The sequence below is a fragment of the Pelobates fuscus genome, chromosome 8, assembly GCF_036172605.1.
Source record: "Pelobates fuscus isolate aPelFus1 chromosome 8, aPelFus1.pri, whole genome shotgun sequence".
Classification (NCBI taxonomy): domain Eukaryota; kingdom Metazoa; phylum Chordata; class Amphibia; order Anura; family Pelobatidae; genus Pelobates; species Pelobates fuscus.
Genome location: NC_086324.1, coordinates 50,211,204 through 50,237,784, shown reverse-complemented (window position 1 = coordinate 50,237,784; position 26,581 = coordinate 50,211,204). Strand labels below are relative to the sequence as shown.

At 39.1% G+C, this 26,581-nt stretch overlaps 1 protein-coding gene across 4 annotated transcripts in view; it reads left to right on the top strand.

Annotated features, from left to right (window-relative positions):
• The first annotated feature begins 3,844 nt into the window (after positions 1-3,844).
• The window catches only part of NCKAP1 (NCK associated protein 1), a 69,583-nt gene continuing 46,846 nt past the window's right edge, over positions 3,845-26,581 (top strand). Inside the window, exons 1-5 of one of the 4 annotated variants that reach the window (XM_063429801.1) lie at positions 3,845-4,176; positions 19,679-19,696; positions 20,961-21,071; positions 25,402-25,488; positions 25,889-25,945. In XM_063429801.1, the coding sequence (XP_063285871.1) occupies positions 4,069-4,176; positions 19,679-19,696; positions 20,961-21,071; positions 25,402-25,488; positions 25,889-25,945 (381 nt within the window). In that variant the 5' untranslated portion in view covers positions 3,845-4,068. Of the gene's footprint in view, positions 4,177-19,678; positions 19,697-20,960; positions 21,072-25,395; positions 25,489-25,888; positions 25,946-26,581 lie in introns of all 4 variants that reach the window. The other 3 variants (XM_063429800.1, XM_063429803.1, XM_063429802.1) reach the window with 3 other exon arrangements.

Below are 26,581 nucleotides of genomic sequence, written 5' to 3'. Positions count from 1 at the left end.
TTCATGCACACACTATTTGTTTTTGCAAACATTATTACACACAAATATGTTTGCATTCATCTGCATATTCTGGGTGCCAGGTCCAGCTAGGTTTAACCCTTTTTTCTATAAACATAGCAGTTTCAGAGAAACTGCTATGTTTACCTATGGGTTAATCCAGCCTCTAGTGGCTGTCTCATTGACAGCCGCTAGAGGCGCTTCCACGCTTCTCACTGTGATTTTCACAGTGAGAAGACGCCAGCGTCCATAGGAAAGCATTGAGAATGCTGCGCATCAGCATTCAGCCGATGACGTCACTATGGAGGAGGAGAGGAGGAGGAGAGTCCCCCGCCCGGCTCTAGAGAGAGAGGTAAGTTTAACCCCTCCCACCCCTTGGAGCCCGGTGGGTGGGGGCACCCTCAGGGCACTATAGTGGTCCTTTAAGGAGTCAGGGAAATTGTTTTACATTGTGGGTTTAAGGAAACAGGGACATTGTTTTACATTGTGGGTTTAAGGAGAAAGGGACATTGTTTTACATTGTGGGTTTAAGGAGACAGGGGCATTGTTTTACATTGCGGGTTTAAGGAGACAGGGGCATTGTTTTACATTGCGGGTTTAAGGAGACAGGGGCATTGTTTTACATTGCGGGTTTAAGGAAACAGGGACATTGCAGCCAGTCTGGGTGACTATAATGTTCCTTTAACCTACGCTGCCTTATCCACCCCAGCAAATGCTGAATGACAATGAAGGAACAATGCTGTCACTTTTTCTGTAAGGAACATAACGTCACAGTATGTGCACACAATTATTCACTGAAATGGAAATTGTGAAGAACTGACAAGGCAGCTGTATATCGTGGTCCAAAATAGCCCAAACTGCCACATTGACGGAACAGCTACTATTTAATCTCAGCTATATTAGCAGAACGTTTTAAATTAGATGTCACTTATTCAATATTTTATTAAGTGTTCTTGCATAGCAAGACCACTTACTGTTATCTCACATATATATTCTTATTCTTATTATTCTTATTATAGCCAAATTTACCATCCTAACTCCTCCCACAGTTTTTACACTACATAGACAGTAATATACCGAAACGTGCGGATTGTTCCCGATTGGTGTGCTATTACTTTGTGGAACGTTTCGGTTCTCGAAATATCGTCGTTCTTGTGGCGAAATTGGTCCCATAGGAATGAATGGCAAAATGTTCAAAAATACAGTGGGAGCTGGCAAAAGCTGAAAAATCAGGACATGATTTCTAAACTGCCACCACTCCCTCATTTTCAAGCCCACCTACACAAATCTATAAAACGTTCAGCTATCCCTACTGCCACTAGAAATGTCCACAGCTAAGCCATAGTCCTGATAGTTTTCACAATATGACCATTTGTTTGCAACTCACGCCTTCCATTGACATTCATTGAAACTGCACTCTAGCCAGCTCAAACTTGAAGGGCAATTTCTAAACTGCGACTGTGCCTTCATTGTTAATATCTCAGAGACATACTATACATCAAAATGTAGGTCTGGGTCTCACAATATAAAGCTCTTCACTGTAGGATGTATAGTTTTTAAAATACGACCGTTTGAAGATGGCTACCGCCAAAATACTCTGACCTGTGCCAGGCTGGAGCTGCAAGTGATGTCATAGACAGGGCCTTTTGCACCTGCTAATGTTTTTATAACTGTATGTTTTAACCCCTTAACGCCGTTACGACGTACCATGCCGTCCTGCATTAAATGGGCTTTAAAGCCGTTGCAACGGCATGGTACGTCGTAACGGCTTGCAGCCCCAGGAGGTGAGTTGTACTTACTTCCGCCACGATCCTCTTCTGGGGGGCTGCGTGACAGCCCAGGCAGCCCCCCTCCGGCAAATGAGGCCCCCGGGCTCAAAGAGCGATCACATGGCCCCCTATAGCTGGTTATGGATCTGCCAGCAGGGGGACTGTCTAAAATATCAGACAGTCCCCCTGCTGGTAGGAAGAATAAAAAAAAAAATAAACATGTTTAAAAATAAATTAAATATATTTTTATATATATATATATAATATGTATATATTATATATATATATAATATATATACATATTATATATATGTAACGTCATACAAAGTGTATTTTAATATTAATATAGGTATACCCTTTACTCTAAACCTACGGCCAAAATATATAATTCTGGCTTTTTTTGTCCAGATCATTCCAAATAACAAATGGATCCAAGCAAGGTTGCCCACTATCACCATTGATTTTTATTCTTTGCATGGAGCCCTTAATAAGATATATTAAATCTCAGGAAGCTATTAAAGGTGTAATTACGCCAATAGGTGAACAAAAAATGTCTTTATTTGCGGATGATGTCCTTTTATTCTTATCAGACCCAGAATCATCAATTCCACAGTTACTCACCACACTGGAAAGATTTGGACAAATATCATATTACAAAAATAATTCGAAAAAATCACAGGCGCTGGTTTTAGGACTCCCAATAGATATCACACAACGATTAAAAGCGATATATCCGTTTGACTGGCGTAAAACATCTATTTCTTATTTAGGCATTAAACTCCCTACAACACATAAGCTGATATTAAAAGAAAATCACCTACCACTTATACATAAAATGGACTATCAACTTAAAACATGGGAGAATAAAGAAATATCTTGGCTGTGCCGTATACAAACAATAAAAATGATGATTTTGCCACATATTCTTTATCTTTTTCGCACACTGCCAATTACTATCCCAAATACTATACTTCGGAAGTTCCAGTTATTGATTAATGCGCATATATGGAAAAGGAAACCACCAAGAATTGCGCAAGACCAACTGTGGCTTCCATTTGTTAAAGGTGGTTTAGGAATCCCAAATGTTAAAATTTATTATAAGGCTACTATACTTGCCCAAGGTCTTTCAACTTTAAAAAGGGCTTATTTTCCGCTATGGCTACCATTAGAAAGCTTTCAGTTCCCACAAGGCTCACTAACCTCCATTCTCTGGTCAGGGAATAAAGTATATAATAAGGCAGTAGATTTGCTCCCATCTACAAAAATTATTTTGCATATATGGAGAGAGTCCATTTCTAAACTTTCTCTAGGACAAGACTTATTATCTGCAGCACCCCTGCAGACTCTCTCTGCTTTTACCTCAGACTTGCAGCTAGATTACTGGATACAGTTAGGGGTACGCTATATACGGTTATTATATAATGATTCAGGTATGAAATAATTTCCGGACTTGGTTAAAGAATATTCTACACCTTGCGATTAAATGTGTTTTATAAATAAATAATAACAGTTACTCCGCCCACTCCAGTTGTAGACTACTGGTGGAGGCAAGAACACTTCACACAATTTCCCCAGAAATTGTAGCTTTTCTAGTTTATTTATTTTTTGCTAAATAAATGTAAGATTTATTCACTAAACAGTGACCTGTGGTAAAATCAGTTAAAATAAAAATGCTATAGTTCTGATTATTGCCACATTGGATTTGTAATATTTCGTTTTTGACAGAATAAATCAGGGTGTACACACTCCAAGGGGCCCAGATTGCTGTCACTCAGTTAGAATGTCATGTAAGAATCCCGTGTAACGTCACGCCGTGGCAGCATCCAGACATCTCCCAGCCACCAGGTGGCACTGGGCGGTACAGGGTGACGTCACCTCAGCGCTCTGCAAGCGCGCGCACAGCCTGCCGCAAGCTCGTCACTGGGAGGCGGGGGCGCGCGCGGTGAAGGTGTGTGTATGTATGTGTGGAAGGAGGACAGGACAACCAACTGGCACGCGCGCCCGCAGAGTGTGAGGGCGAAAGGAACGTCGTCCAGGAGAGAGAGAGGGCGGGGCCACACGGACGTAGGCCACGCCTATTGCTCGGGGAGGAAGGGCGGGGCCGGCGGCGGGTGGCAGGCAGGCGTGTCATCGCGTCGTTACACTGCGGAGCATGGGAGCCGTGTAGGGCGCCCCCTCCCCTCCACAATAACAAATCACAGCGGCCTGTCCGCATCCCTCCTCGCCCGCTCGGTAAGGCCCGCCAGGCGGCGGCGGACAGCATCCTCACAGGCAGCGGCGGCGGTTACCGGAGCGGAGAGCCATGTCTCGCCCCGTGCTGCAGCCCAGTCAGCAGAAGCTGGCGGAGAAACTCACCATCCTCAACGACAGGGGCATCGGCATGCTCACCCGCCTCTACAACATCAAGAAGGTAACGGGGGGCACCGGGAATACCGGGGGGGAATGAGGGGGCACCGGGAATACCAGGGGGGAATGGGCGGGCACCTGGAATACCGAGGGGGGAATGGAGGGGATACCGGGAGAGGGCGGAAGACGGGAATCTGGCATACCGGGGGAATGGAGGGTATACCGCGAATACCGGGGGGGGAGGGGCAATGAGGGGGCACCGGGAATACGGGGGGGGGCTGGGGAATGGAAGGGGGTACCGGGAATACGGGGGCGGGCTGCACCGGGCATATAGGGAGGGGGCGGAAGACGGGTATCTGGCATACCGGGAGGGGGGAGCGGGGCACCGGACATTCTGGGGAGGGCGGGGAGCTCTGGGCTGTCTGCCCCATTACAGTGGAGTATTCTCCAACACAGGCCCAGATAGCCGGGAAGGAAGGGGTTAAGCTGCCCCCAGCCGGACATGGAGAGGGGGGTACAATCTGAGGGTCTCTGTAGCAGCCGGGGGAATGTGTGATGTCACGGGCTGGCAGTCAGGGGGTTAATAGGGGCAGGGGGTGATAAAGGGTCGCAGAGATCTCCTGGGCGGTGCAGGATGAGAGATCCCAGCTGCAGGGAGTGGGAGGAGGAAATCCTCCACCATCATGGATTGCAGGGAGAAAATCACTGCTCCCTGTCATCATGTCCCCATGTAACATCAGCTCTGGGGGGGGACATGCATGGTGTGTGTCATTATAGCCCTCTCTGAGGGTGAGGATTGGTGGGTGATGGTGGCCTACACATTAGGGTCCAGAGAGACATGATGTGTATAGTAAAATCAGGAAGGCATTTATAGCATTACATTAAATGTCTGTGTAAGACTCATAATCTTGTGTAAGAGTATTATTATTATTATTGCCATTTATATAGCGCCAACAGATTCCGTAGCGCTTTACAATATTATGAGAGGAGATTTAACTATAAATAGGACAATTAAAAATAAACTTACAGGAACAATAGGTGGAAGAGGACCCTGCTCAATTGAGCTTACATTCTATAGGATGCACCATTTATTTTATATCAGTAAGTTATAAATAAATGTTTAAATATTTATGTATATGTGTGTAATATATGAACTATATCTTTAATTTTAGATTCCAATATTTTGCAAATGGCTTCTTTTCTTGCATTTCTGTTTTTGTTACTTGTGAGTAACACTCACATGATATATTTGTCTATTTCAATTGGAAATCTGATAAAATGAACACATTTTGAAGTGATATTACTGTTGATTAATTTGTTTTGTTTTTTGACTAAACACACTACGTAACATTTGTAGTACATATATTCCATTTACAGAAAGTCTTGCTCTAGGTTTTTAACGTTTGACACTGGTAAATTAGGTTTGATTTTTGTGGATTTATATTGTCTGGTATGTAAAGAGTTCAAATGGCTGTAGTTATGTGATTGATATAGAATGTTGGTATATACCTTTGGCTAGGTATTAGATGTTTAGTGTGAATGTTATTGATTTTTGGTATAAACACGCTATTCGTTTTAAGTAATGTTTGTATTAATTTGAGCAACTAGGTGATCAAAGTTACAACTAAAAGTTTGGTGTTTTTTTTCCAGTTTGTGGCTTTTAACTAAAAGTAATTATGCTGTGTGTGCTTTAATTAAAATAGCCTTGTTTTCGTCAGGTGAAAATTGTAATTGGAGAATACTTATTATTTTTATTACTATATATGGGATTTCGCAAAAATACACTTTTACCTCTGTGCTACCTATTTGCATTTTTTTCAAGATAAGTCAGTGAGACACAAAAGCTGTACATTTACCATACAATCTGACTGTGCTCTCTACAGCAGCAGTGTACAAGTATATCATGTCTGGCTGAACTTGATGGACATATGTCCCTTTTCAGCCTATGTATCGATGTAATTCATGATATAACTTGCCTGGTCCTTTCTATGTGTTCACAGATAGCTTAAAGGACCACTCTAGTGCCAGGAAAGCATACTCGTTTTCCTGGCACTAGAGTGCCCTGAGGGTGCCCCCACCCTCAGGGACCCCCTCCCGCCCGGCTCTGGAAAGGGGTAAAAACTTACCTTTTTCCAGCGCTGGGCGGAGAGATCTCCTCCTGCTCTCCTCCTCCGATCCTCCTCTTCTCCTCCCCGTCGGCTGAATGCGCACGCGCGGCAAGAGTTGCGCGCGCATTCAGCCGGTCACATAGGAAAGCATTCACAATGCTTTCCTATGGACGCTGGCGTGCTCTCACTGTGAAAATCACAGTGAGAAGCACGCAAGCGCCTCTAGCGGCTGTCAATGAGACAGCCACTAGAGGACATAGGGGGAAGGCTTAACCCATTCGTAAACATAGCAGTTTCTCTGAAACTGCTATGTTTATGAAAAAATGGGTTAACCCTAGAAGGACCTGGCACCCAGACCACTTCATTAAGCTGAAGTGGTCTGGGTGCCTAGAGTGGTCCTTTAATGTTCTCAAGAATAAAACTAAACATATACTATAGTAGACAAGCGTCAATGTAGGTAAGGGGAAAATGGTACTACCGTAAGATAGTCCTGGTGTGTATCATTTTCTAATACTTAACAGGTGAATGCTAACAATGCGCCAGGTCCACATGGGGGATAAAAATACCAGACTCAGTCTTGTCTGTCAAGACATTCTGTTATTAATCACAAAGTATTACATTGGAACACAATATGTAAAGTGGAGCATAAAGAAGGGCGATACCAGCACATTTCATGCCATACAAGGCACTTCCTCAGACGTCCAATGTAATACCTTGCATTTATACATAAACAATAAAGATACTCTTGTCTGGATATGACAGTCGCTGTACAGCTTACAACAGAAAGCTGACAAGTGAATCAAGTGGACTTCTGTAGCAGTTTATGGGACACATACAGTGCTCACATTTAAAACAATGTGAGGATCAGAGTTGTCGCACGGGTCTTTTACACTTCCATTTCTTAGTAATGAAAACTATAAATTTGGTGTTGATGTTCCCGCGTCTGAAAAGGACATTCCAAGTTATTTTACATATTTCTGTTTATTGCATTATCACAACTTTTTATTAAAGCACCTGTCACCATACTGTACCTTTTTTTTTTTTTTTATATTATTTCATTAAGACATAACTTTTTTAAATATTCACAATGTACTGTGTTGGCATTTCATTGAAATTCCAACACAGTCAAAAGATATCCTAAGACAAAGTTGGGACATCAATGTCTGGTAAAGCCTCAAGCTGACATGATGTGTATAGTAAAACAAGGAATCAGGAAGGCATTTATAGCATTACATTAAATGTCTGTGTAGGACTCATAATGTTGTGTAAGAGTATGCACCATTTATTTTATATCAGTAAGTTATAAATAAATGTTTAAATATTTATGTATATGTGTGTAATATATGAACTATATCGTTAATTTTAGATGGCATTTCATTGACAAAAGATGGAGCTTATAATGTCAAACTTTGTGACTTCACGCATCGGTCTCTTTGTAGTTAATAAATTGGGTGCCAGTGTTGGCCATCACTGCTATACATTAAACTCTTGTTTGACCAGTATTTTTAGTTTGATCAATATCTAAATGTTAAAAAATTCCTAGCTGGGTACAGGACCTGAGGCCCAACATGGTCAGACGTGTTTTCTTGTAGCTCTGACTTCTGACGTATGAAAACTGGCTTAATTGCAGCATAACGAAGAAGAAATTGGCTTACACGAGCAACATACCATCCATAAACCTGCCTGTACTGATTTATACCTAGATGAGTAACATCTGGCAGGTTTTCGCATCAACTTGGCTTTGAGGCCTAGTGTGTCTGACAGGGGGAATCGGCTGGTCCACCAACCCTGAGTGCACTGCCATCTGAAGCCTGCTCACAGCCCTGTCACCACCCCCCCCTGACCGGTGGGGATTATCCCGGTCCCCACTTGAGTACCGACCTATCCACAGCCATCAAATCGATGGATACCACGAAGCTGAACCGGCAAAACAACACTCCCACAAGAATGAGGCCCCAAGCGTTTGCACAATTTTGGCAGGCACTATATGAGCGGATGGAGAAACCCACCGTGACAGGTATGGCCCAGACCGGCACATCCAGTAACTACAATGAGCTGGGGCCGGCTCTGAGAGGCCCAGCTGTGACACATACAGAACGGAAGCGGAGGAAATTGCTGGGTAAAGCCTACACGCACAGACAGTCTGGTTCTAAAATTAAAACATAAGTACCCTGGTCAGCACAGCAGGGACTGAGGAGGCCCCCACTGGGTACAATACAGGCAGTAGTTCAATCCGATGTACACCCACCTGGGCTGAAGACCACTAGGGGCATGGTCCCGAAGCATCACCCACGCCAGCGGGAGCAAGTCTGCAACAAGACCAGGACCTTCTGCTGTCCCGGCTACGGGAGGGACTTTGACTCAGTGAGCCACCAAGTCTGTGGCTTAGAGATGCCGGTTTCTGTATTGACTCAGGGCAAGAGGAATGACCTACTCACCTCAGTGCTGTGGCTTACTGCCGAGACCCTCCAGTACATCACCGGTGCTTTCCATGCAAGGAAGTTGGCTGACAGGTGACCCAGTGAAGCGGGTAGACATACTGCCTCAAAATAGCATGTTCTCAATATGCTATTTTCCTATTTTCATGTCTCATAATCCTTCTCTCTTCTCACCAAAGTGTACTAACACAATAGGGGGACTTGCTCTCAATGGTAACTAATCCTCTGTTTAACTAGAAAGCATTATCCACACTATTATTTTTTATTAATCTTATGCATAAATAGTTGTTAACCCTCTTTTTGTCAAATCGTTTTGTGTAGCACTTGTGTACTATATGTGTTTTCTAAATGCTGTTTGCTCAGATGAGTTAGCCCAGCCTGACTAATACTTTGCAACACACATGTATGTTTCATTGCATTAATGTTAATCTGTATGGCAGACTACCGGTCTTTGCCTACACGGCATACACGCCTAACTGCAGTATACAATGTGTTCTGCTCTCTTGCATTATCAAAAATGTGCAAGTGTCTGTCGTATTAATTACTGCTCTACACACTGATGCTTGATTATAAAAGAAAAAAATGAGCTTTTTTTATTCTGTGCCATACTACTGTTACTGGTGATCTGCTGGTATTTGCTGTTGTGGCAATGTCAGCTTGTATGTATCCTATATGCACAACAAAAATAAAGAATATAAAAAAAAAGACCATAAACAAACATTGAAATGATTAGCTGACACATCTGCCTATTTTGTGTTAGTGTCTGTTTAGTAACAGTGTTTCACTATTGTACCAGTTGCTTTATAACTAAAACGATCTTAATTGGTGATGGGAGAGATATAAAAACAGGAAGTTTTATGTCAAACTCCAATCCTCTCCCATTTTGAAAGAACGATTAAATTACCTATTCTTTATTGAATCCTTTTCACTAACAAAGGGCATTTTTATTGTTCTCAATGGCTATCGGTTTGATTTTCTTTTGCTTTAGCCTTTGTTTCTTTTAAAGTGATGTTGTCCTCATAGTTTTATTAAAATAGAAACTTTATGAAAATACACATGAGTTGGAATTTAACTGAAATTCCAAAACATTCCAAAGACATACATGATAGAAAGTACTTTGTTTAATTTAAGACTCGGTTTTTGGTAGAGCTTGCTCAATCACATCCTGCTGTTTAGGAACAAGCCTCTTCTCCTGTGATTTGTAATATGGCATCCCATTGTACAAGATCCAATATGAAAGGTCCCATATAGACTGCAGTTTTTTACTCTCATGCACAAGCGTTAAAGGGACTCTCCAGTGCCAGGAAAACATACCTGTTTTCCTGGCACTGCAGGACACTGCAGTGCCTCTCTCCCTCCCACCCCTATCTCCTGTTACTGAAAGGGTTAAAATCCCTTCAGTGACTTACCTAAATCCAGCGCTGATGTCCCTCGGCGATGGGTCAGGCTCCGCCCACGCTCCTCACTTGCCGGCGGGGGAGACCAAATGCGCATGCGCGGCAATGGCCATCAAGGAGTCACAATGCCTCTTATAGAGGATCATTGGGGGCCTGATTTGCATGTGCAGCAAGCACCACGTGCACATAAAAGCGTCCTCATAGGACATCTTTGTATTCAATGCATTCCTATGGGCTTCCTCATCACTTGACAGCTTTACTCTGTTGGTGCCACGGAAGCATTAGTGTAGTAGCCAGAAAGCCAGCATATAAATGGTGGATTTAACCCTGCACAAACTGTAGTTTTTTTTAACATTACAGGTTTAATAAGACAGGGCCACTGCAGAGAAATGAAGTGGTCTGGGTGACTTTAGTGTTCCTCTAAAATTCCTCTAAGCCTAACCACCCTTCCTATTTCACATCATTAAAATGTTACTTTCTAAATTCAAATAGAGTATGAGAATTTTATCAGTCTAGACCAGTCATCGCTAACCTAGACACCATAAATTGTTTCTGGACTGCATTTAGAGTCTAAAAGATAGCTGAGCATCATGGGAAATGTAGTCCAGAAATAATTTATGGTGTCAAGGTTAGCCATCACTAATCTAGACCTTTATATAAAGCATTTGTATTGTTCTCTAAAAATGGAGTGCTGGAAATTACTGCTGTGATGTTAATGTCTCCACAAACAGATGACACACATCTAATCAAAGCTCGTGGACAGCCCTGTGGTATTGTGGTTGGAAGAATAGTTACGCTTATGGTTAAATGTAGAAAGAAAAGAGGAAGTTCAAGTATTTAACAACCACAAATATACAATTTTTTTTAATTTTTTTTTCCCTCCCCAGTTTCACAGTCTATGGGGGAGATTTATTATACTGTTGAGGTTCTTTTTAAGTGTATTTAAGTTCCAAAAGTGGACCAATCACACATTCCCTTGGTGACTCCTCTTTTACATGTTGGCACCAGTTTTGTTATATTTTTATTATATATATGAGTAAACAGAACCCTGATAAAACTCCCGCATGTGTCATGGTCTGGAAAATCAAAAAGTTAAATGCGGCTAATGAAGTTATGAAATACTTGTGTATTTTACCTACTTCAAGTAAATTACATTAAATCATATCGTTGTCATCTAATTTCTCAGGCTACTGTTTTTATTTTTCTGCCCTGCCATCTAGCCTTTCATCTGTTCTCCTTCCACTCAGCTTGCCGTCTGTTCTCTCCACCCAGCTATCTCCACACACTATACACACCGTTTAGAATGGACGAGAGGCATAACTGGCCTTTGTGCAGGTTGGTGATACTTTGAGTGATATATCACTAGTGATGGTGTGGAGATGAAAGCAATGGATGACCAAGAAGTGCAACATCTATGATGAAAATCACTGTTTTTATGAGGCTCAGTGCAATAATTTTTTACACTTTTTAGGATTATTAAGTAAAGTGAGACTTCAAAGTATATTTCAAATTCAAGGGGAAAATAGCCAAACCGGACAAATTCTATAAGTTGGCAATGCTTTCAGTTTGGTTACTCTGGCCTTACATTTGAAATTCACTTTGGATTTAGTTTAGTGAATAGTCTGTCTATCTAAAACAGAGCATGCAAGTCCTCAAGTAATTTTATATAAGATTCTGTCAGTGTCTTTGAGAAACATTAAATGAAACTTAAATAAACTTTAGAAGTTTTGTAACTTTTTTTATTATTGCTTTCGTATTTGAATGCCCTTTTTATATAACATAAACAAGGTTAGCACTGGATCGCTCAGATCTAGGCAGTCCCTACCATCCATCAATACACTGGGTATAGTTGAGGGAAATAAAGCATCCCTTTTGGGAATCGGTGGAGAATGCCTGATCATGTAATTGTGATTCAATGGAAGCTGCATACTAAGCAGGTCAGATATCTTGCATGTGGTTTTTGTTGTGTTTGAATACAGTAGTTTGGAAGGGAAACTGACACAATGAAATGGCTGCATTGCAGTTTGAATTGCAATGCACTGCTGTAAGATAAGTACATGAGAAATATTGTTGCTGGTGTTATGGAAGTGTTCTGAAATTATGATCTCTTCATTCCAATTCGAACAGTTTTCCCATTTTTTTCTTTTTTAGTTTAAATTTGTGCTATATTTCACCCAAAGGTATGTGTAAAAGCTGGTGTTTATATCTCCGTCTTGTCAAACGGTCTCCAACATTTTTAAAGGGTCTTAATGGCACGTATTCCATCGTCAACATAACACAATGCAAAAATGCTGATAAAAATCTGTTCCTTATGCATGGACAAAAATATTGATGATATCTCTGTCAGTCTTGGCCATACAATAAACCTTGTGCAAATGGATTATGCTTTGATGAAGAAACACATGCATTAGCATAATACAAACATTCCCAAGATTTTTTTTTTATGAAACTTTTTTTTCCTGAGGTCACAGTTTCTGATAGAATGTAACTTTAAAATCGAAATGCAAAAGGATTCAAATAAAAATCCCTTTTCACCTTGTCTTTTGAAAAGGTGTTTAAGCCACGCTGCAGAATTTGTTGTCGTTTTATAAATAAACTTTATTATCAGTGATGGGGATAGTCCAATTGAAAGACAAATGTGAAGACCGAACATTGGCATCAGGACAAGCATTGCAAGATGTAAGTTGAGAGCGGACAGAGCATATATTTAATAGGATCAAGGCTCAAAATTATGAACTGCCAGCTTGGTATTGGCAAGTGGAAAATCTACCTGTCGTACACAACCATTTTTAAGCAGCCCCTGCAATTTGACTTGACCCTAGCACAAGCAGTGATATACAAACACATGTTTTTTTTTAAATGCAGATGAGGAGAAAGACTGGAAGAGATTTATCAAACTGTTCTGTTCTTAAAAAGTGCTCTAAAGTAGTAAAATTGAGGCAATCACCACGGAAACAGATGAAACCAGTGGGCAGATTCTATTAGTGATCAATCATTTCTTAAATTTTTTGCACTGCATTTTTATGAACAGAGCAGTTCAATAACTCTTCATTGTTTTATCTCTCCTCTTCTCATTATGATTTCTGTGTTCTGACTGCCAGGTGCCAAGGATGAGCTTATAACAAAGACTGACAAGAAGCAAAGATGGCAGTGTCCATTGCAGGATATATCGTTTGAATTTCTAAATTTATTTTTAACACATCGCAAATACACATTTGTTAAAGTAACACTGCAAGCACCCCATTCACTACAGAGTAACCAATCATGATAATTAAAGTAAATGACACATGCCATTCAGGGTCAAGAAATTGAATACACATCTCTCTCTTATCAGCTATATCTTTACTACATTTGCAGCCCATATGCATTTGGAAGTAAGAGAAAGACTAGCAGGAGGCAAGGTGTACTGTTGATATTTGAACTAAATGTTTACAGGCGTTTTTTGCAATGTACCTTATGAGTGCAATTAAAATGAGTGTATTTTGTATATGCATTAAATGGACACTATAGTCACCAGAACTATAGCTTAAATAGCACTATAGGGTCAGGATCACAAACATATATTCCTGACCCTAGAGTGTTAAATCCACTTTCTAGCCCCCTTTTCCTCCCTAAAGATGGTAAAATCTTACTTGTATTTAAGTCTGAAGCTGCTGCCTCTCCCTGTGAACTTCCTCTGGCATCAGAAGTGGTGGCCTGATCCAATCACAATACTTCCCCATACGATTTGCTGAGACTGACTAAGCAGATCAGGGGCAGAGCCAGCACAATTCAAACACAGCCCTGGCCAATCAACATCTCCTCATGGAGATGGAAAGTTCAGTGTCTGCATGCAGAGGGAGGAGACACTGAATGTTTGGATGCATTTTAGGCAGCCATGACCCAGGAAGGATCTCGAACAGCCATCTGAGGAGTGGCCAGTGAAGTTATCACTAGGTTGTAATGTAAACACTGTATTTTCTCTAAAAAGACAGAGTTTACAGCAAAAAGCCTGAAGGTAATGATTCTACTCACCAGAACAAATTCAATACGCTGTAGTTGTTCTGGTGACTATAGTATCCCTTTAATGTAATTGTTTTGGTGCATAGTCTGTCCCTTTGGGCCTTTTGCTATAAACACTGCCTTCTCAGAGGGAAAAAAATGTCCACAAGCATTCATTCATAAGTTGTGCATATCCCCAAGTGTCCATATTTAGGATGGACAGTACCCATTTTCTGGGAGGTTCATATTGTTGGTCTATTTGTCTGAGTGCAAAGCAGAGCTCCACAGTAATGTGGCTTTAAACTGCAATAAATGTGTTCAGAAACCGGTCTGTGTAAATAAGATAACGGTTTTCTTTGCTAAATCACATTTTAGTTCCATAAATTGTAATTGGTACAGCACCTAAAATTTTTCAGAACATCCTCGCCACTGTCCAAACCCCCACTCACAACCATGAAATGTAAAAATGTTCCTCTTTGTCCGTTTGAAATAGTCTGAGGTATGTTTGTGTATGTTCACTTCTGATATACTGAACATAGCAGGAGGTTTGTGAGGTCTAGAAAATCTTGTGTGATCTTTCATCCTATATTGTGCAATATAGGTAGCACTGCATACGGGTGATAATCTGTTCTTTGCTAGAATGTGTTGACATCTGTTCATCCATGCACTTAGAGAGGTGTTGTCCATATTCTCCGCCGATTCATGTACAAGTCTTGCTTGTATTTTGTTTTGATTATGCCATTTGGATTTGAAAAAGAAACAAACCTTTCAAGTGATTATAAAATAGATTTTGCCAGCAGGTGGTTGCTCCGTAAAGATTATTTCCTTCATGCAGTATAATGAAGAAATTAACTTAAAGCGTATGTCACTTTTCAGCATGCCATAAAGCTATATTCTTTATGAATTCCTGATCAAGACTGTGTTGGAATTTCATTGAAACTACTTTTTTTTTGGCAAAGCATGAGGTTTATAAAAAGGTGGAGCTCTGTTGTCAACGTTTGTCCAATCCTTGCAACAGTCAATGTTGATGCCTGTGTGATTCAGCCATCGATTTTTGGAGTATCGCTGTATCAATTTTGTGGAACTTTCTTACACCATTCAATGGTAGTATTTGTCAGGTGACACACTTGGCACATGAACAAAGTAAAAAGTTGGACATAATTGATAGTTTTAGCAGAATTAGAACTTCTTATTTTATCTATAGCTAAAACAGAAATATATGTAGGTGCCATGGGGGACCTAGGAAAGTGTCACACCTTGCCACCAGGGAACGCCAAGCCTGGCATAGTGGTTATGGTGCTTAGAGAGCCCCTTTATAAATATACAAATTAGAGTATGTTACTGCATTCAGCTCTAGTAAATGAGTTCCACAACAAGTAATTAAGGGATAATTTGTGCTAATTTAAAATACACCCTATGCAGCATAAAATCACAAAGTGTAATGCCACTCCTTTACACTTACAGCAAAACAAAGTAGATAAACAAAAATAAAGTGTTCGCTACCCCTTTATTAATCTAGCAAATTAGTCCCAAATTAGAAAAGTAGGGAAGCAAAATCTTTAGCTAACTTTTAAAGGAACACTATAGTGTCAGGAAAAGAAATGTGTATTCTTGACACTATAGGTGTAAAACACCATTAATATTCCTGGCCCCCTCAATGAAAAATGTAATTTACTTACCTTTTTCCCATGCCACACAGTTCTGGTTGGCTGAGAGGTTCAATTTTGATGATCTCCACCATTCCCATGCAGGGCCAATCACTGTTTTCTCAAAGATTCATTTAATTAATGCATCTCTTAGCAATTTTCAGCGCGTCCATACAGAGCATGAAGATGCTGAACATCGCACCACTGATCCAGGAAGCACCTCTAGTGGCTGTCTGAGTGACTGCCACTAGAGGTGTACCTAGGCAGCAATGTAAACACTGCCTTTTCTCTGAAAAATTACATGAAAATGCAGGGACAGACTATACCAGAACTACATTTAGCTGTAGATGTGCTGGTGACTAAAGTGTCCCCTTAATACCTATACGAAAAACTATGGTACCACGTTACTATGACCGGATTGAAAGGACTAGTTTGATAAAGAATGCATCAGGGATCAGTTTGTCTTTTAGAATCATCATGTTCAATACAGCCTGGATTGTAGCAATAGTTCCTTTTGGACAGCTCTGTAACCTAGAAAAGGCAGTGTTTATGGGTAAAGGTTACGTTGTAATAGAACTGGATTTAAGACTTTAACTATAACTGTAGTTTTATAAGCGATACATGTTAGGTTAAAGGTAGAAGTATGTTTGGGATTATAGTAGTATAGGGGGGGAGAGAGAAAGAATGCGGAATTAGAAAATGTAACCAGGAAAAAGTCTCAATGGTGGTGCATGGCTCACATGAGCAACCAGTTTCTTGGTCACAATTACTACCTCATTGACTGATTCAGATGCAGAATTAACAGGTGATACAAATGCATAAAAATAACACGTGATTCAGTATCTTAGACGAGGGCTTGCAAATCCCAAGTCGCGAGATTTGTCCTGGTGCCTGAGATTTGTGAGCCCGTTAAGCCCCCAAGGTGACTGGTTGCCTGAGATCAGAGGTGGGCAAGTGGCACATGGAGAGCTTAGGCAGACGGCCTGCTCAGAGAGAAAGGAGGTGGCCAGGGAGCTGTATGTACTCTGACTGCTCTGCTACCTTGCGTGCCCTATAGTGTCCCTTTAGGAGCTGTATTTGTAATGTTGAAAAACCTGGCTCCTAACTTTTTTTTATTTATTTTTTTTGTCAAATTTCAAGCAAATTTGTCGAGCCCTGTCTTAGAATGCTAAGCAACTACAGGATTGTATGTTGTAATCTTCACATAGTTGAAATTTAAAGTAGAAATGAATGGAAAATCCACAAGCAGATTTATTGGATCAAAGTGGCAGAGCAATGTTTCGACCCGCTATGAGGTCTTTATCAAGCTTGATAAGACCTCATAGCTGTTCGAAACATTGCTCTGCCAATTTGATCCAATAAATCCGCCTGTGGCTTGAACACTTTGAGTGCCTGGGGATTTTCCTTTCTTTTCTACTCTCATTGCTGGATTTGCTGGTCCTGCTTCTATGCACCTGGTGTTGGAATTGAATGCGGTTCCTTCTGATTTTAAAAACAGTTAAAATTTACGGCAGGGCTGTCAGTCAAAAATGACTTGTATCTGTGAGCAATTTTCTAGTGACTCTTTTTATACATCCAGACTTGTTTTGTAGAAACTGAGCATGATTTTTGATTATTTTTTAAAACCGTATTCGATCAGCAGTCTTGCGGTAGTCTTATATGCAGCATCCTTCCATGACCCATTCCAGGCTTGTAAGACTGCATTCGAATTAGAACTCAAACTGTCCAGAATTGATAAATGTCGACCTTGGGTGTTTCAACGTTCTCGCCACCCTTCCGTATTCCAGAGCTTGATGAATTCCCTAAACCATGATTCCTAAAATGTAATTACTGGCTCCAAAGCAAATTTAAAATTTATTTGCATTTCAAAATATAAAATTATAATTCCAAAAAACTCTATTGATGTTTTTGTATTTGGAATGCTTACATTTATGATGTATCTATGGGATTTCAGTGTCCTGAGTTGGCTTATATGCATTGTGGGTAGTTTTGGTTTCTACAGCGGAATTGAATTTCCAGGTGATCCATTATGTTACATTCATTACTGAACTTTGTGGGTTGTAATAGATTGCTTAAGATGAAATCACTCCCCCCACCACCAATTAAAAACCTGCTTTGAGCACTAAGCAATTCTGTTGTGTGGGAGGAAAAGCCTGACATTTATCAAGCAGAGTTTTCTTGTATTCCTGCTTGTAGGCATGATAAAATATTGCAGTGGCAAGTAACATTTAATGCCTGGCTTGTAGTGTAAGACTTGAAAATTATTTTTTTTGGTCGTGAGGGGAAGAGACAGGGAAGATTTAATTCACTATAAAAAATGTATGATTTTATTTTGACCTCCTAATGCTGCTGCTGGGCCACTTGGTATTCACATCATATTAAGTAAACAAAAAAACTGCGTGTGTTCGAATATATGGTACTTTCTTTGCAGAATCCTTGTGCTATCTGCTAAATTATTTCGAAGAATGCCCCTGAAAAAGTTTTTGGATTATAAACTATACTTGCCTAAATGTAAACTTGTTCATCCACATTATTGTAGATTGTTGATTCATTTGAGATTAAACGGAATGGAATTTTGCCGTTGGTGGCCTTTAGTGTGTTAATAAAGGCTATTTAGTTAACGTATGATCCTATGCTACAGCAGACTCGTCACTTTGAGTTTTTATGAAAACTTAATTTATTATGTTTGAATTTTGATGGAATAAAAGGTGTATGGGGGCCAACTTTCATATGTATGCCAATAAACAGGTAAAAAACGGGTAAAAGGCTTCTGACTGACTGTGTCCCATCAGCAATTGAAAGTGATGACTTATGTGCAAAGTTGCCTTTTTAGCATCATGTGGATCCTGCAGTTTTGCAGCATTTTTCATAAAATCACAATTTAGCAGGTCTGTTCATGTACTGCTGTGAGGTTTCATGAAACATAATTTAGCGCTCTCTCTACAAAACCTGTCAGGAAACTTGAATATAATATCTCTTTACTTTATTACGAGGGGGGTGCCTTGTAGCTATTGTGCTACAGTATTTGTACACTATATCTAATGTAATAAAATTGATATTTTGCAGAAAACCCCTAGTTGGGGTCTCATGTTAATTTCTGAGTTGAATGTATGTGTATATATAGAATGAATTTGCACCTGCATGTAGAAATCCTTAGTGAGTGTGCCATGGAACCTCCGTGCTTGGAGGGGCAAGTAACCTTTAATTTCTGGCTAGTAGCGTAGGACTCAAATTTTAAGCCCTTGTGACATAATGCACTGTAGGGCTGTATATTGCTTTCAGTGTTACCCAGTTCCGGATTTAATGTTATGTAACACTCCTGTCCAAGGTGAAAATAACTGCATGTAAAGTACCGTGTGCACAAATGAACACCAACTACAATGTTGATAAACACACCTATTGTTAGTGGTAGGTATCAAAGCTGCAAATCTATTCTTAAAAGTTATCTGCATATAAGCCAATTTGGGGATTCTTATTCCATCTGCGCTAGTTAAATGTGTGTTGTCCCTATAAAATCTGCTGCTATAGTAACAAAGCAGATCATTCTAGCCTAAAGTTATTTGACATCACCAGAATACATTCCTGTTTAGTCATTCCTGTGGAAATGAAAAGGCATTTTACAATGTTTCTGCAAATCTTACTGGTTTTTAAAGACGCATATTAAGTAATTTAGCTGTCGAAGTTGTGGTAGGCTAGGTGAAACAGACTTTTATTTTTTATATTGTATTGCATTTTAAAAAAACTGGCATTTTAATGTGGGAAGTCGAACTTTAAAAAAAAAAAAAAAAAAAACAACAAAAAAAACAAACCTTCAAATGTGGCCTGAACAGTATTTTGTTTAAAAAAAATGTTAATTAAATGTTATTTAAGTCTTAGCTTACTGGAAGCTGCTATTTGAAATGCTGTACAATCTATGGGCATATCCCTAAGGAAATGTATGTTTTGATATTTAATGTCTGTGTAATTTTCTCTCTTTTTGTTTAAATGCTTCCCCAGCAAGGACAAGTTTGGAAGGTTTGCATTGCTTTTCACCTTCCCTTTGCCCGCTTTGAAACCAGACTCATACTCCATGACTTCTCTCTCTGTAATCCACAGCACGGCCATAAAATCAGTGACGAAAAGCTAAGTAGTAATTAGCTGCCACACTAGTTCCTCACTATACACTACTGGCAAGCATGCAGGCTGCACTTGCGCATGTAGCTCTTAGCGGTAGCCAGCAGTTTGCCCTCCAGCTATTGCAATTTATCAAGGGCTGGACTGCTTACTGGTTGGAAGCCCCTTACTTGCAACAAGAGTGACATATCTGGGTTTTCTTTCCCCCTTTTTTCCCCTGAAGCATGAATCTCCGCTCTAATAATTAAAGGCGTGCAACCTAAAGTTGTTTGACGCATATAAGGGCATGCCTACAAAAAATGAAAAATGACCAATTACTTTTCCTTGCTTTAACATATGTATTTAACAAACCTGTGCTTTTTCACACTAAGTATTGTTAAACTTACTAAGAAATAACAATGCACTACTATGCCTCAGCACTAATAGCCTGTTGCAATATGTTGGCATATATCTCCTGGTTTTAATGGGCCAAATAACTGTTTGACAATTAAAAAAAACACAGAACCTTTTGTATTTTGGTTAATTTAGATTTTTCCCTCAATTTCTTTTTATTTTCACTGTTTGCAAATGCTTCAACGGAAATCTTTTATTAGTCTTGTAAATTGGAAAAAATGCGTTTGATATGTCTTTGCATTTGTTCACTTTGCGGTGTTGCAAATTGCAATTATTGCAATTGTTTTTTTTGCACCTGTTGTCCATGCTCCAAAATTCAATGGTAAGCCCATTGGTTTTTACTTTTCAGCTATTTGAAATATAGATATCAATATATTTAGGCCTCGGAATTATTCTTAAATCACCTAAATATTTTGTCCCATTTTTTTATCTGTATTTTAAATTATTTTTTTCGAGCAGCTCTTCTTACAAAATTTTAGCTAAACGTTCACCTCATCTCAGCATTGAAACTTCCATACGTTCACTGCTGCTCACTTGTAATCATTTTTTAAAAAGATTCATTCACTTTTTTCTGTAAAATACATGAATTTCTCTTATAACAGCCTTTTACATACTCATTTTCTTTTTATATTCACTTAGTCCTGATACAAACAAGAATGTTTCATGTTTGATTACTTGAGGATATTACATTTGTATTCATATTTTTCCTAAACATGTATTATGTTTATTGTAATTCTTTTTTGTTTGTTTATCCTTCCTGATTACGTTGTAGGCATGTGGCGATCCCAAAGCAAAGCCATCGTATCTGATTGACAAGAACCTTGAATCTGCTGTTAAATTTATTGTTCGAAAGTTTCCAGCAGTCGAAACCCGAAATAACAATGTAAGTATATGTAGGGATATATTATTTTGGAACGTGATATGCTAATAAAAACAAAGAAAATATATCTGCTCTCTTGCTTATGTAGAATATTTTCTCAAGTGTCTTTCACTTTCAGTATTACTATATTGTTACCAATGAATGAATGTATTGCACTTGTATATAGAAAATTTTGTTATGAAAAACACTGGGAATTTCTGTTGTTGGTTGTCGTTCATTGCATGACTACTTGACTTGTTTACACAAGTCTTTCATAGAAACCAGTTCACCAACATTTAACAGTTAGCCTGTCCTAAGTAGTTTAACTTGCATACACTGCCTGTAATCATGCAGATTTTGCATTTCCCCACTTTTCATGTGCATGCACTAAGAATTGTAGTGGGTTGTGGGTTTGCTGTATGACCAATTATTTCTTTTCAGTCCATGCCCATGAACCAATCATTCCAAATGTCACCTTAAATATCACACTGGGGAAAAAAAACAGACTACAGCGTACTGTTATTTTTTTTTTTTTTTTTTTTTTTTTTTTTTAGCAATGTGAAACTGTAAACTCAATGTATGCAACCATCAGTAGTTGTAGTTGGAGAGTAGAAACATGCTCATAGGTTAGACAAATTAACTTGTCTTCATTACACCAAATTAATATAATTCAGAGTAATGAACATCTGTTAATTTGTTTCAGGTTTTTTCCAACTCTATGGAAGATGTATTTAGTTGCATTTTGGAGCAACTCTCTGTCATTTGTGTTATTATATGCCTCTGAAACCATTCTTCATCTTTAAGACCTATGGGGCAGATTTTATCCTTCACATGAATCGGAACACCACAGATATTTTTAATCTATTTTGTAGCAAAAATTCACTGCAGACCTTCTCCACCTCCTCTTGCTTAGGCGAGAAACACCCTATGTTTTTTTGCTAAAACAAGCAAATTGACAACGGAAATGCTATTTTTTCTTGTCAAAATAGAGCTGGGTAATTGTAAAATTGTTTTGTATCTTTTGGCCTAACATTCCCTTATTGATGTTTTAGACTTCCCAGTTTAGCAAATCACTCTCACTATTTATATTGCTTATAACCACTTAAGTGCATCTTATTTGGGACAGATGCATGTGTCATTGTGTAGTGATAGGCAAAATAAAACAGTCTAGTTGGAACATTTTATCAATCAATGGACATTATAGAAGTGGTGTGGGTGAAGTGGCCCTGTCCCCATAATCCTGCAATATATAACATTGCCACTTCAGAGTAACTGCAGTGTTATTTCAACCTCTGGTGGCGGTCCTCCTGCTTCCTAACTGAGTTTAATTCAGTGAAATGCTGTTGGACGTCTTCACGCTTTGCACGAAGACGTCTAACTTCAAATTCCCCCTAGGAAAGCATTGATTCAATGCTTTCCTATGGGAATGCTTTAAGGTGCTTTCCCATATCGGTGTGGCGTTGCTGGAGCAGCAGACCCAACCTGGAATGGGGTAAGTTAACCCCTTATTTTCTGTAGGGGTGCTGACTTAAACAGGGACGCGATATTGTTTAGAATACAGGTTTGTATTCCTTACACCGTTGTGTTCCTTTAACCCATGAAATATACTCCTTTCCATGCACAATCCTATTTGCAAAAGTTTGAAGTACAGATTTCCTTTACCCTGTCATGTTTTTAAAAATGCTAAATGTTTGTAAAAACTGGGTGAAAAAGCTCTGCAAGTTAAATTTGGTTAAAATCTCTAATTGGGTTAGACAACACTTCAGGAAATCTAAAGTTGCTAGCCTGAATGATTGTTAACATTAACTTATTTCTTTAAAAATGTATGGTCCGCTTACACATAAGTCTTAAAGAATGCTTTCCTAAAAGACTTGCTATTGGCTTTTACTACAGCTGATACGATGTTTCAACAGCGTTTGGCTGCTTTAATCAACCTATAATTCAAATTTTTTATTTATTTATTTTTGCTCTGTGCCCATAGCTCCCTTTGGGTTGGGCTGCAATTCAGTGACTCTTTAATAACCCCAGCCTAAAAGCATTTTGAATGATCCTTGTTCAGTGCTGCAGCAAATGTTGACATGCCCAACTAACATGTGTTTGACTAGTAAGGAATGTAGCAGGCAGCAGATAAACTGGTTAAACATTTGAAACATTAATGTATGTTGTGAATGTTCCACCTACTCTGATAAATGCAATTCTATTTCAACTTGCAGCATTAGCAACATCATCCCTTCTAAGTTTAGTGACCAAAACCTTCATAAATGTGTTTATATATTGGAGGATGCAACAACCATACAAATCAATGTCTTTATAAATACTGATATGCTGTGGACACAGTTTGAACTAAATCAAGTGTATTTACTGAACCTGTGCTATCATTAGAAAGTTGGCATTTCTGTGAGAAAATCTGCAGTGAGTTTGACGTGGTTGTTACTTTTATTGTAATGGAATTTTTATGGAAAATCCCATGTAGACTGTCCATGAACTTCCAGTTCATTCAAATGCTACTTTGTTTTAACTGATAGTTTTTGCAAAATGTGGTTATGGGGGAGCTTCAACCAGCTTTGTTCAACACATTACTATGAACTTCCTATGTCTTTAAATTGTTCATGTGCAGGAGCTATAGATGGCCTGATATGTTCCTTTAATGATCAGCAGTCCCTTCCAACCCAACCCCATGTATCACTGAAAGGCTTCTCCTATAGAACAATTGGAACACCCCAACTATGCTTCTCATAGAGAAACATGGAAACCATTGCTTCTCTGTAAGAAGCACTCATTTCTGCTTCCAGCTACAGATTAAAAGCAAGTTGGCCAGGAATCCTTCCTGGCAAAGCAGACAGTTAGGAGTCATTACTAAGTGGATTTATAAATACGCTAATTTCTGTTTGGCTATCCTATTTAATTGATTGAACCCCTAGGTTATAGTAAACCTTTGAAGTTGGTGTAATACCTCTCAAGACTGTCAGACTTATTTACTAATGTGAGAATTGAAAGTGAATTTTAAGGCCAAAATAGCCAAATTTAAAATTTTGCTGAGTGTGCTATGGTTTAAGTTTGGCTACGTTTCCCTAAAATTTGAAATTCACTTTGAATTCTCACATTAAAGGAACACTATAGGGTCAGGAACACGAACCTGTAGCACTAAACCCACCATTTAAGTGGCTTGCTACTCAAAAAGTAAAAAAACTTGCCTTATTTTCAGCGCTGCGCTGGCCCCGCCCCTGTCGATGACATCATCAGCTGCCGATTTGTAGCCAATCCAAGCATTGTATTGGTTATAATCGACAATGAGGCAGGATGTGGGGGAGGGCAGCACGGCGCTAAAAATAAGGCAAGTTTTATTACTTTTTGAAGGGGCTAAGGGGGGGCAAGCCACTTAAATGGTGGGTTTAGCACTACAGTTTTGGCCAATCAGCACCTCCTCATAGAGCTGCATTGAATGCATCTCTATGAGTAAAATTCTGCGTCCCCATGGAGATGCTGAACAGCAGTGCTGCCTTCTATGCAGCACTGAGCCAGGAAGCCTCTCCAGTGACCATCTGAGGAGTGGCCACTTGGAGCATATAATTATACTCACCAGAACAACTACATTAAGCTTTAGTTGTTCTGGTGATTGATAGAGTCCTTTTAATAAATAACCGTGTTTTGTACCATATCCCATGAATGCCAGATGAGTAAAATTTAGTTGAGAAATATTGTGTACGTGAGTCAAATATGCAGCCATACTCTTCTGCTTTGCTTAAATGTGCAATCCTCATCTATTCTCCACACTCTCTTTGCTGTGTATCTAAACTATTTCTAATCTCTTTCAAAGCCTTGCTTGTTCTTGTGTGTCTAACAAGTGTTTTTGCTTCTTCTTTTTTTTTTTTTTTTTGCCTTTGTCGTATTGTTAAAATCTAGTTGTAGATCGTTTTTTACTGTATTTTATGTTTGTATCTACATTTATTTTGCATGCTTAACGTGGCTTTGCCTGGATATTCTGTTTGGTAAGTTCAGAATTTTAAGTGTCTCTTTTGCTATTGAAGAACGTGGTCTTGCTCTCTTTCAATTAACAAGTACTTCCTTTCATGCTTGTTCTTTTTCTGGACAACTGCACTTTTTCATCCTGTGCCTTTAACACCTGGTCTGACATGATCTGTATATTCTAATAGTGCATTTCAGAATAATTAACTCTTTCTGTGAGGCAATCCATGTTTAATAAACATTGTTAAATTTAATAAATGATGGACAGAGGGAGTGTAAACTAGAATTTTTCTAATATTAATTGATTGCTGGTCAGTAAATGGATGCAGTTGATTTCTACACTCTGTAATAAAGGTATGTAAAAGTGTCTGTGTCTTTACAGCAACAGCTTGCACAACTTCAAAAAGAAAAATCTGAAATTCTGAAAAACCTGGCTTTGTATTACTTCACATTTGTGGATGTTATGGAATTTAAGGTAAATAGTTTTTTTGTTTTTTTCATTTAAACTTTAAACAAAGGATCTGTGTAAATAATCCTCACTTTTTTACTAATGGAACTTAAAACACGTTAGCCAATGGATAAGGGCAAGTAAAATTTATATTGGGAAGGGAGAGAACCTACAGAATAATACAAAATGGGCATTATTATGCCAGCAAAAAAGTGTTGGAGAAGCCCTTTAAAATGAACTATGATCGTATGTGTATTTGTGTACGACTGTACGTGTTTGTATATCTCCTCCACCTACTGGGGTAACCTTTATGTTGCACAGGTTGGAATATTCGGATTGCTTACCAAATGACAAGTTAACCTGTCTAGTTTGTGCAAATGCATTTTCTTATTTCAGCTGGAATTTTTTTATTTTTTCTCCTCTTCAGGATCATGTTTGTGAGCTGCTAAACACAATCGATGTATGCCAGGTTTTCTTTGATATTGTAAGTATACAAAATGTCATGGTTAACATAAGTAAGGTTATTGATACTGCTAAAAAAAAAGTTAACAGGTAAAGACAGCAGTATTATATTGACTTCTAAATAGGTACACGGTTTATATTGCCCCATCTATTCTAAAGCGATCTCTTTTTTTGGTGTGTGAGTGCTAGCTGTATTTTAGAGCTCCTGTTTTCCATTACTTTTTTTGTAGCCTGTTCCCTAAAGATTGTTTTTTCTTCAAAGCGGTGCCAGTAAAATGCACTGTGTATTCAATGTGAGGGTCGTTTGATTTTAAAGCAGTTGAGTTATTTTGTCCTGCTGTCAGTACCTATTTGTTTCCCCAGTAATACCTTTCTTGTCCTTCTATTTAATAGTTTGTTTCAAAATTCCAAGTCCAGTGTCTCCAGTTATTCCCTGTTTATTCTCTTAGTGAGACGGTTCTATTCAGAGTATAAGTAACATGTTATGCCACAAAATATTCATTTTCAGTCTACTTTTCTTCAGTCTACTTCGACTGTCATGTGCCACTTGCCTGCCGGAGTCCCACAGCTTATCTAGATTTCACTTTAACCCCTTAAGGACCAAACTTCTGGAATAAAAGGGAATCATGACATGTCACACATGTCATGTGTCCTTAAG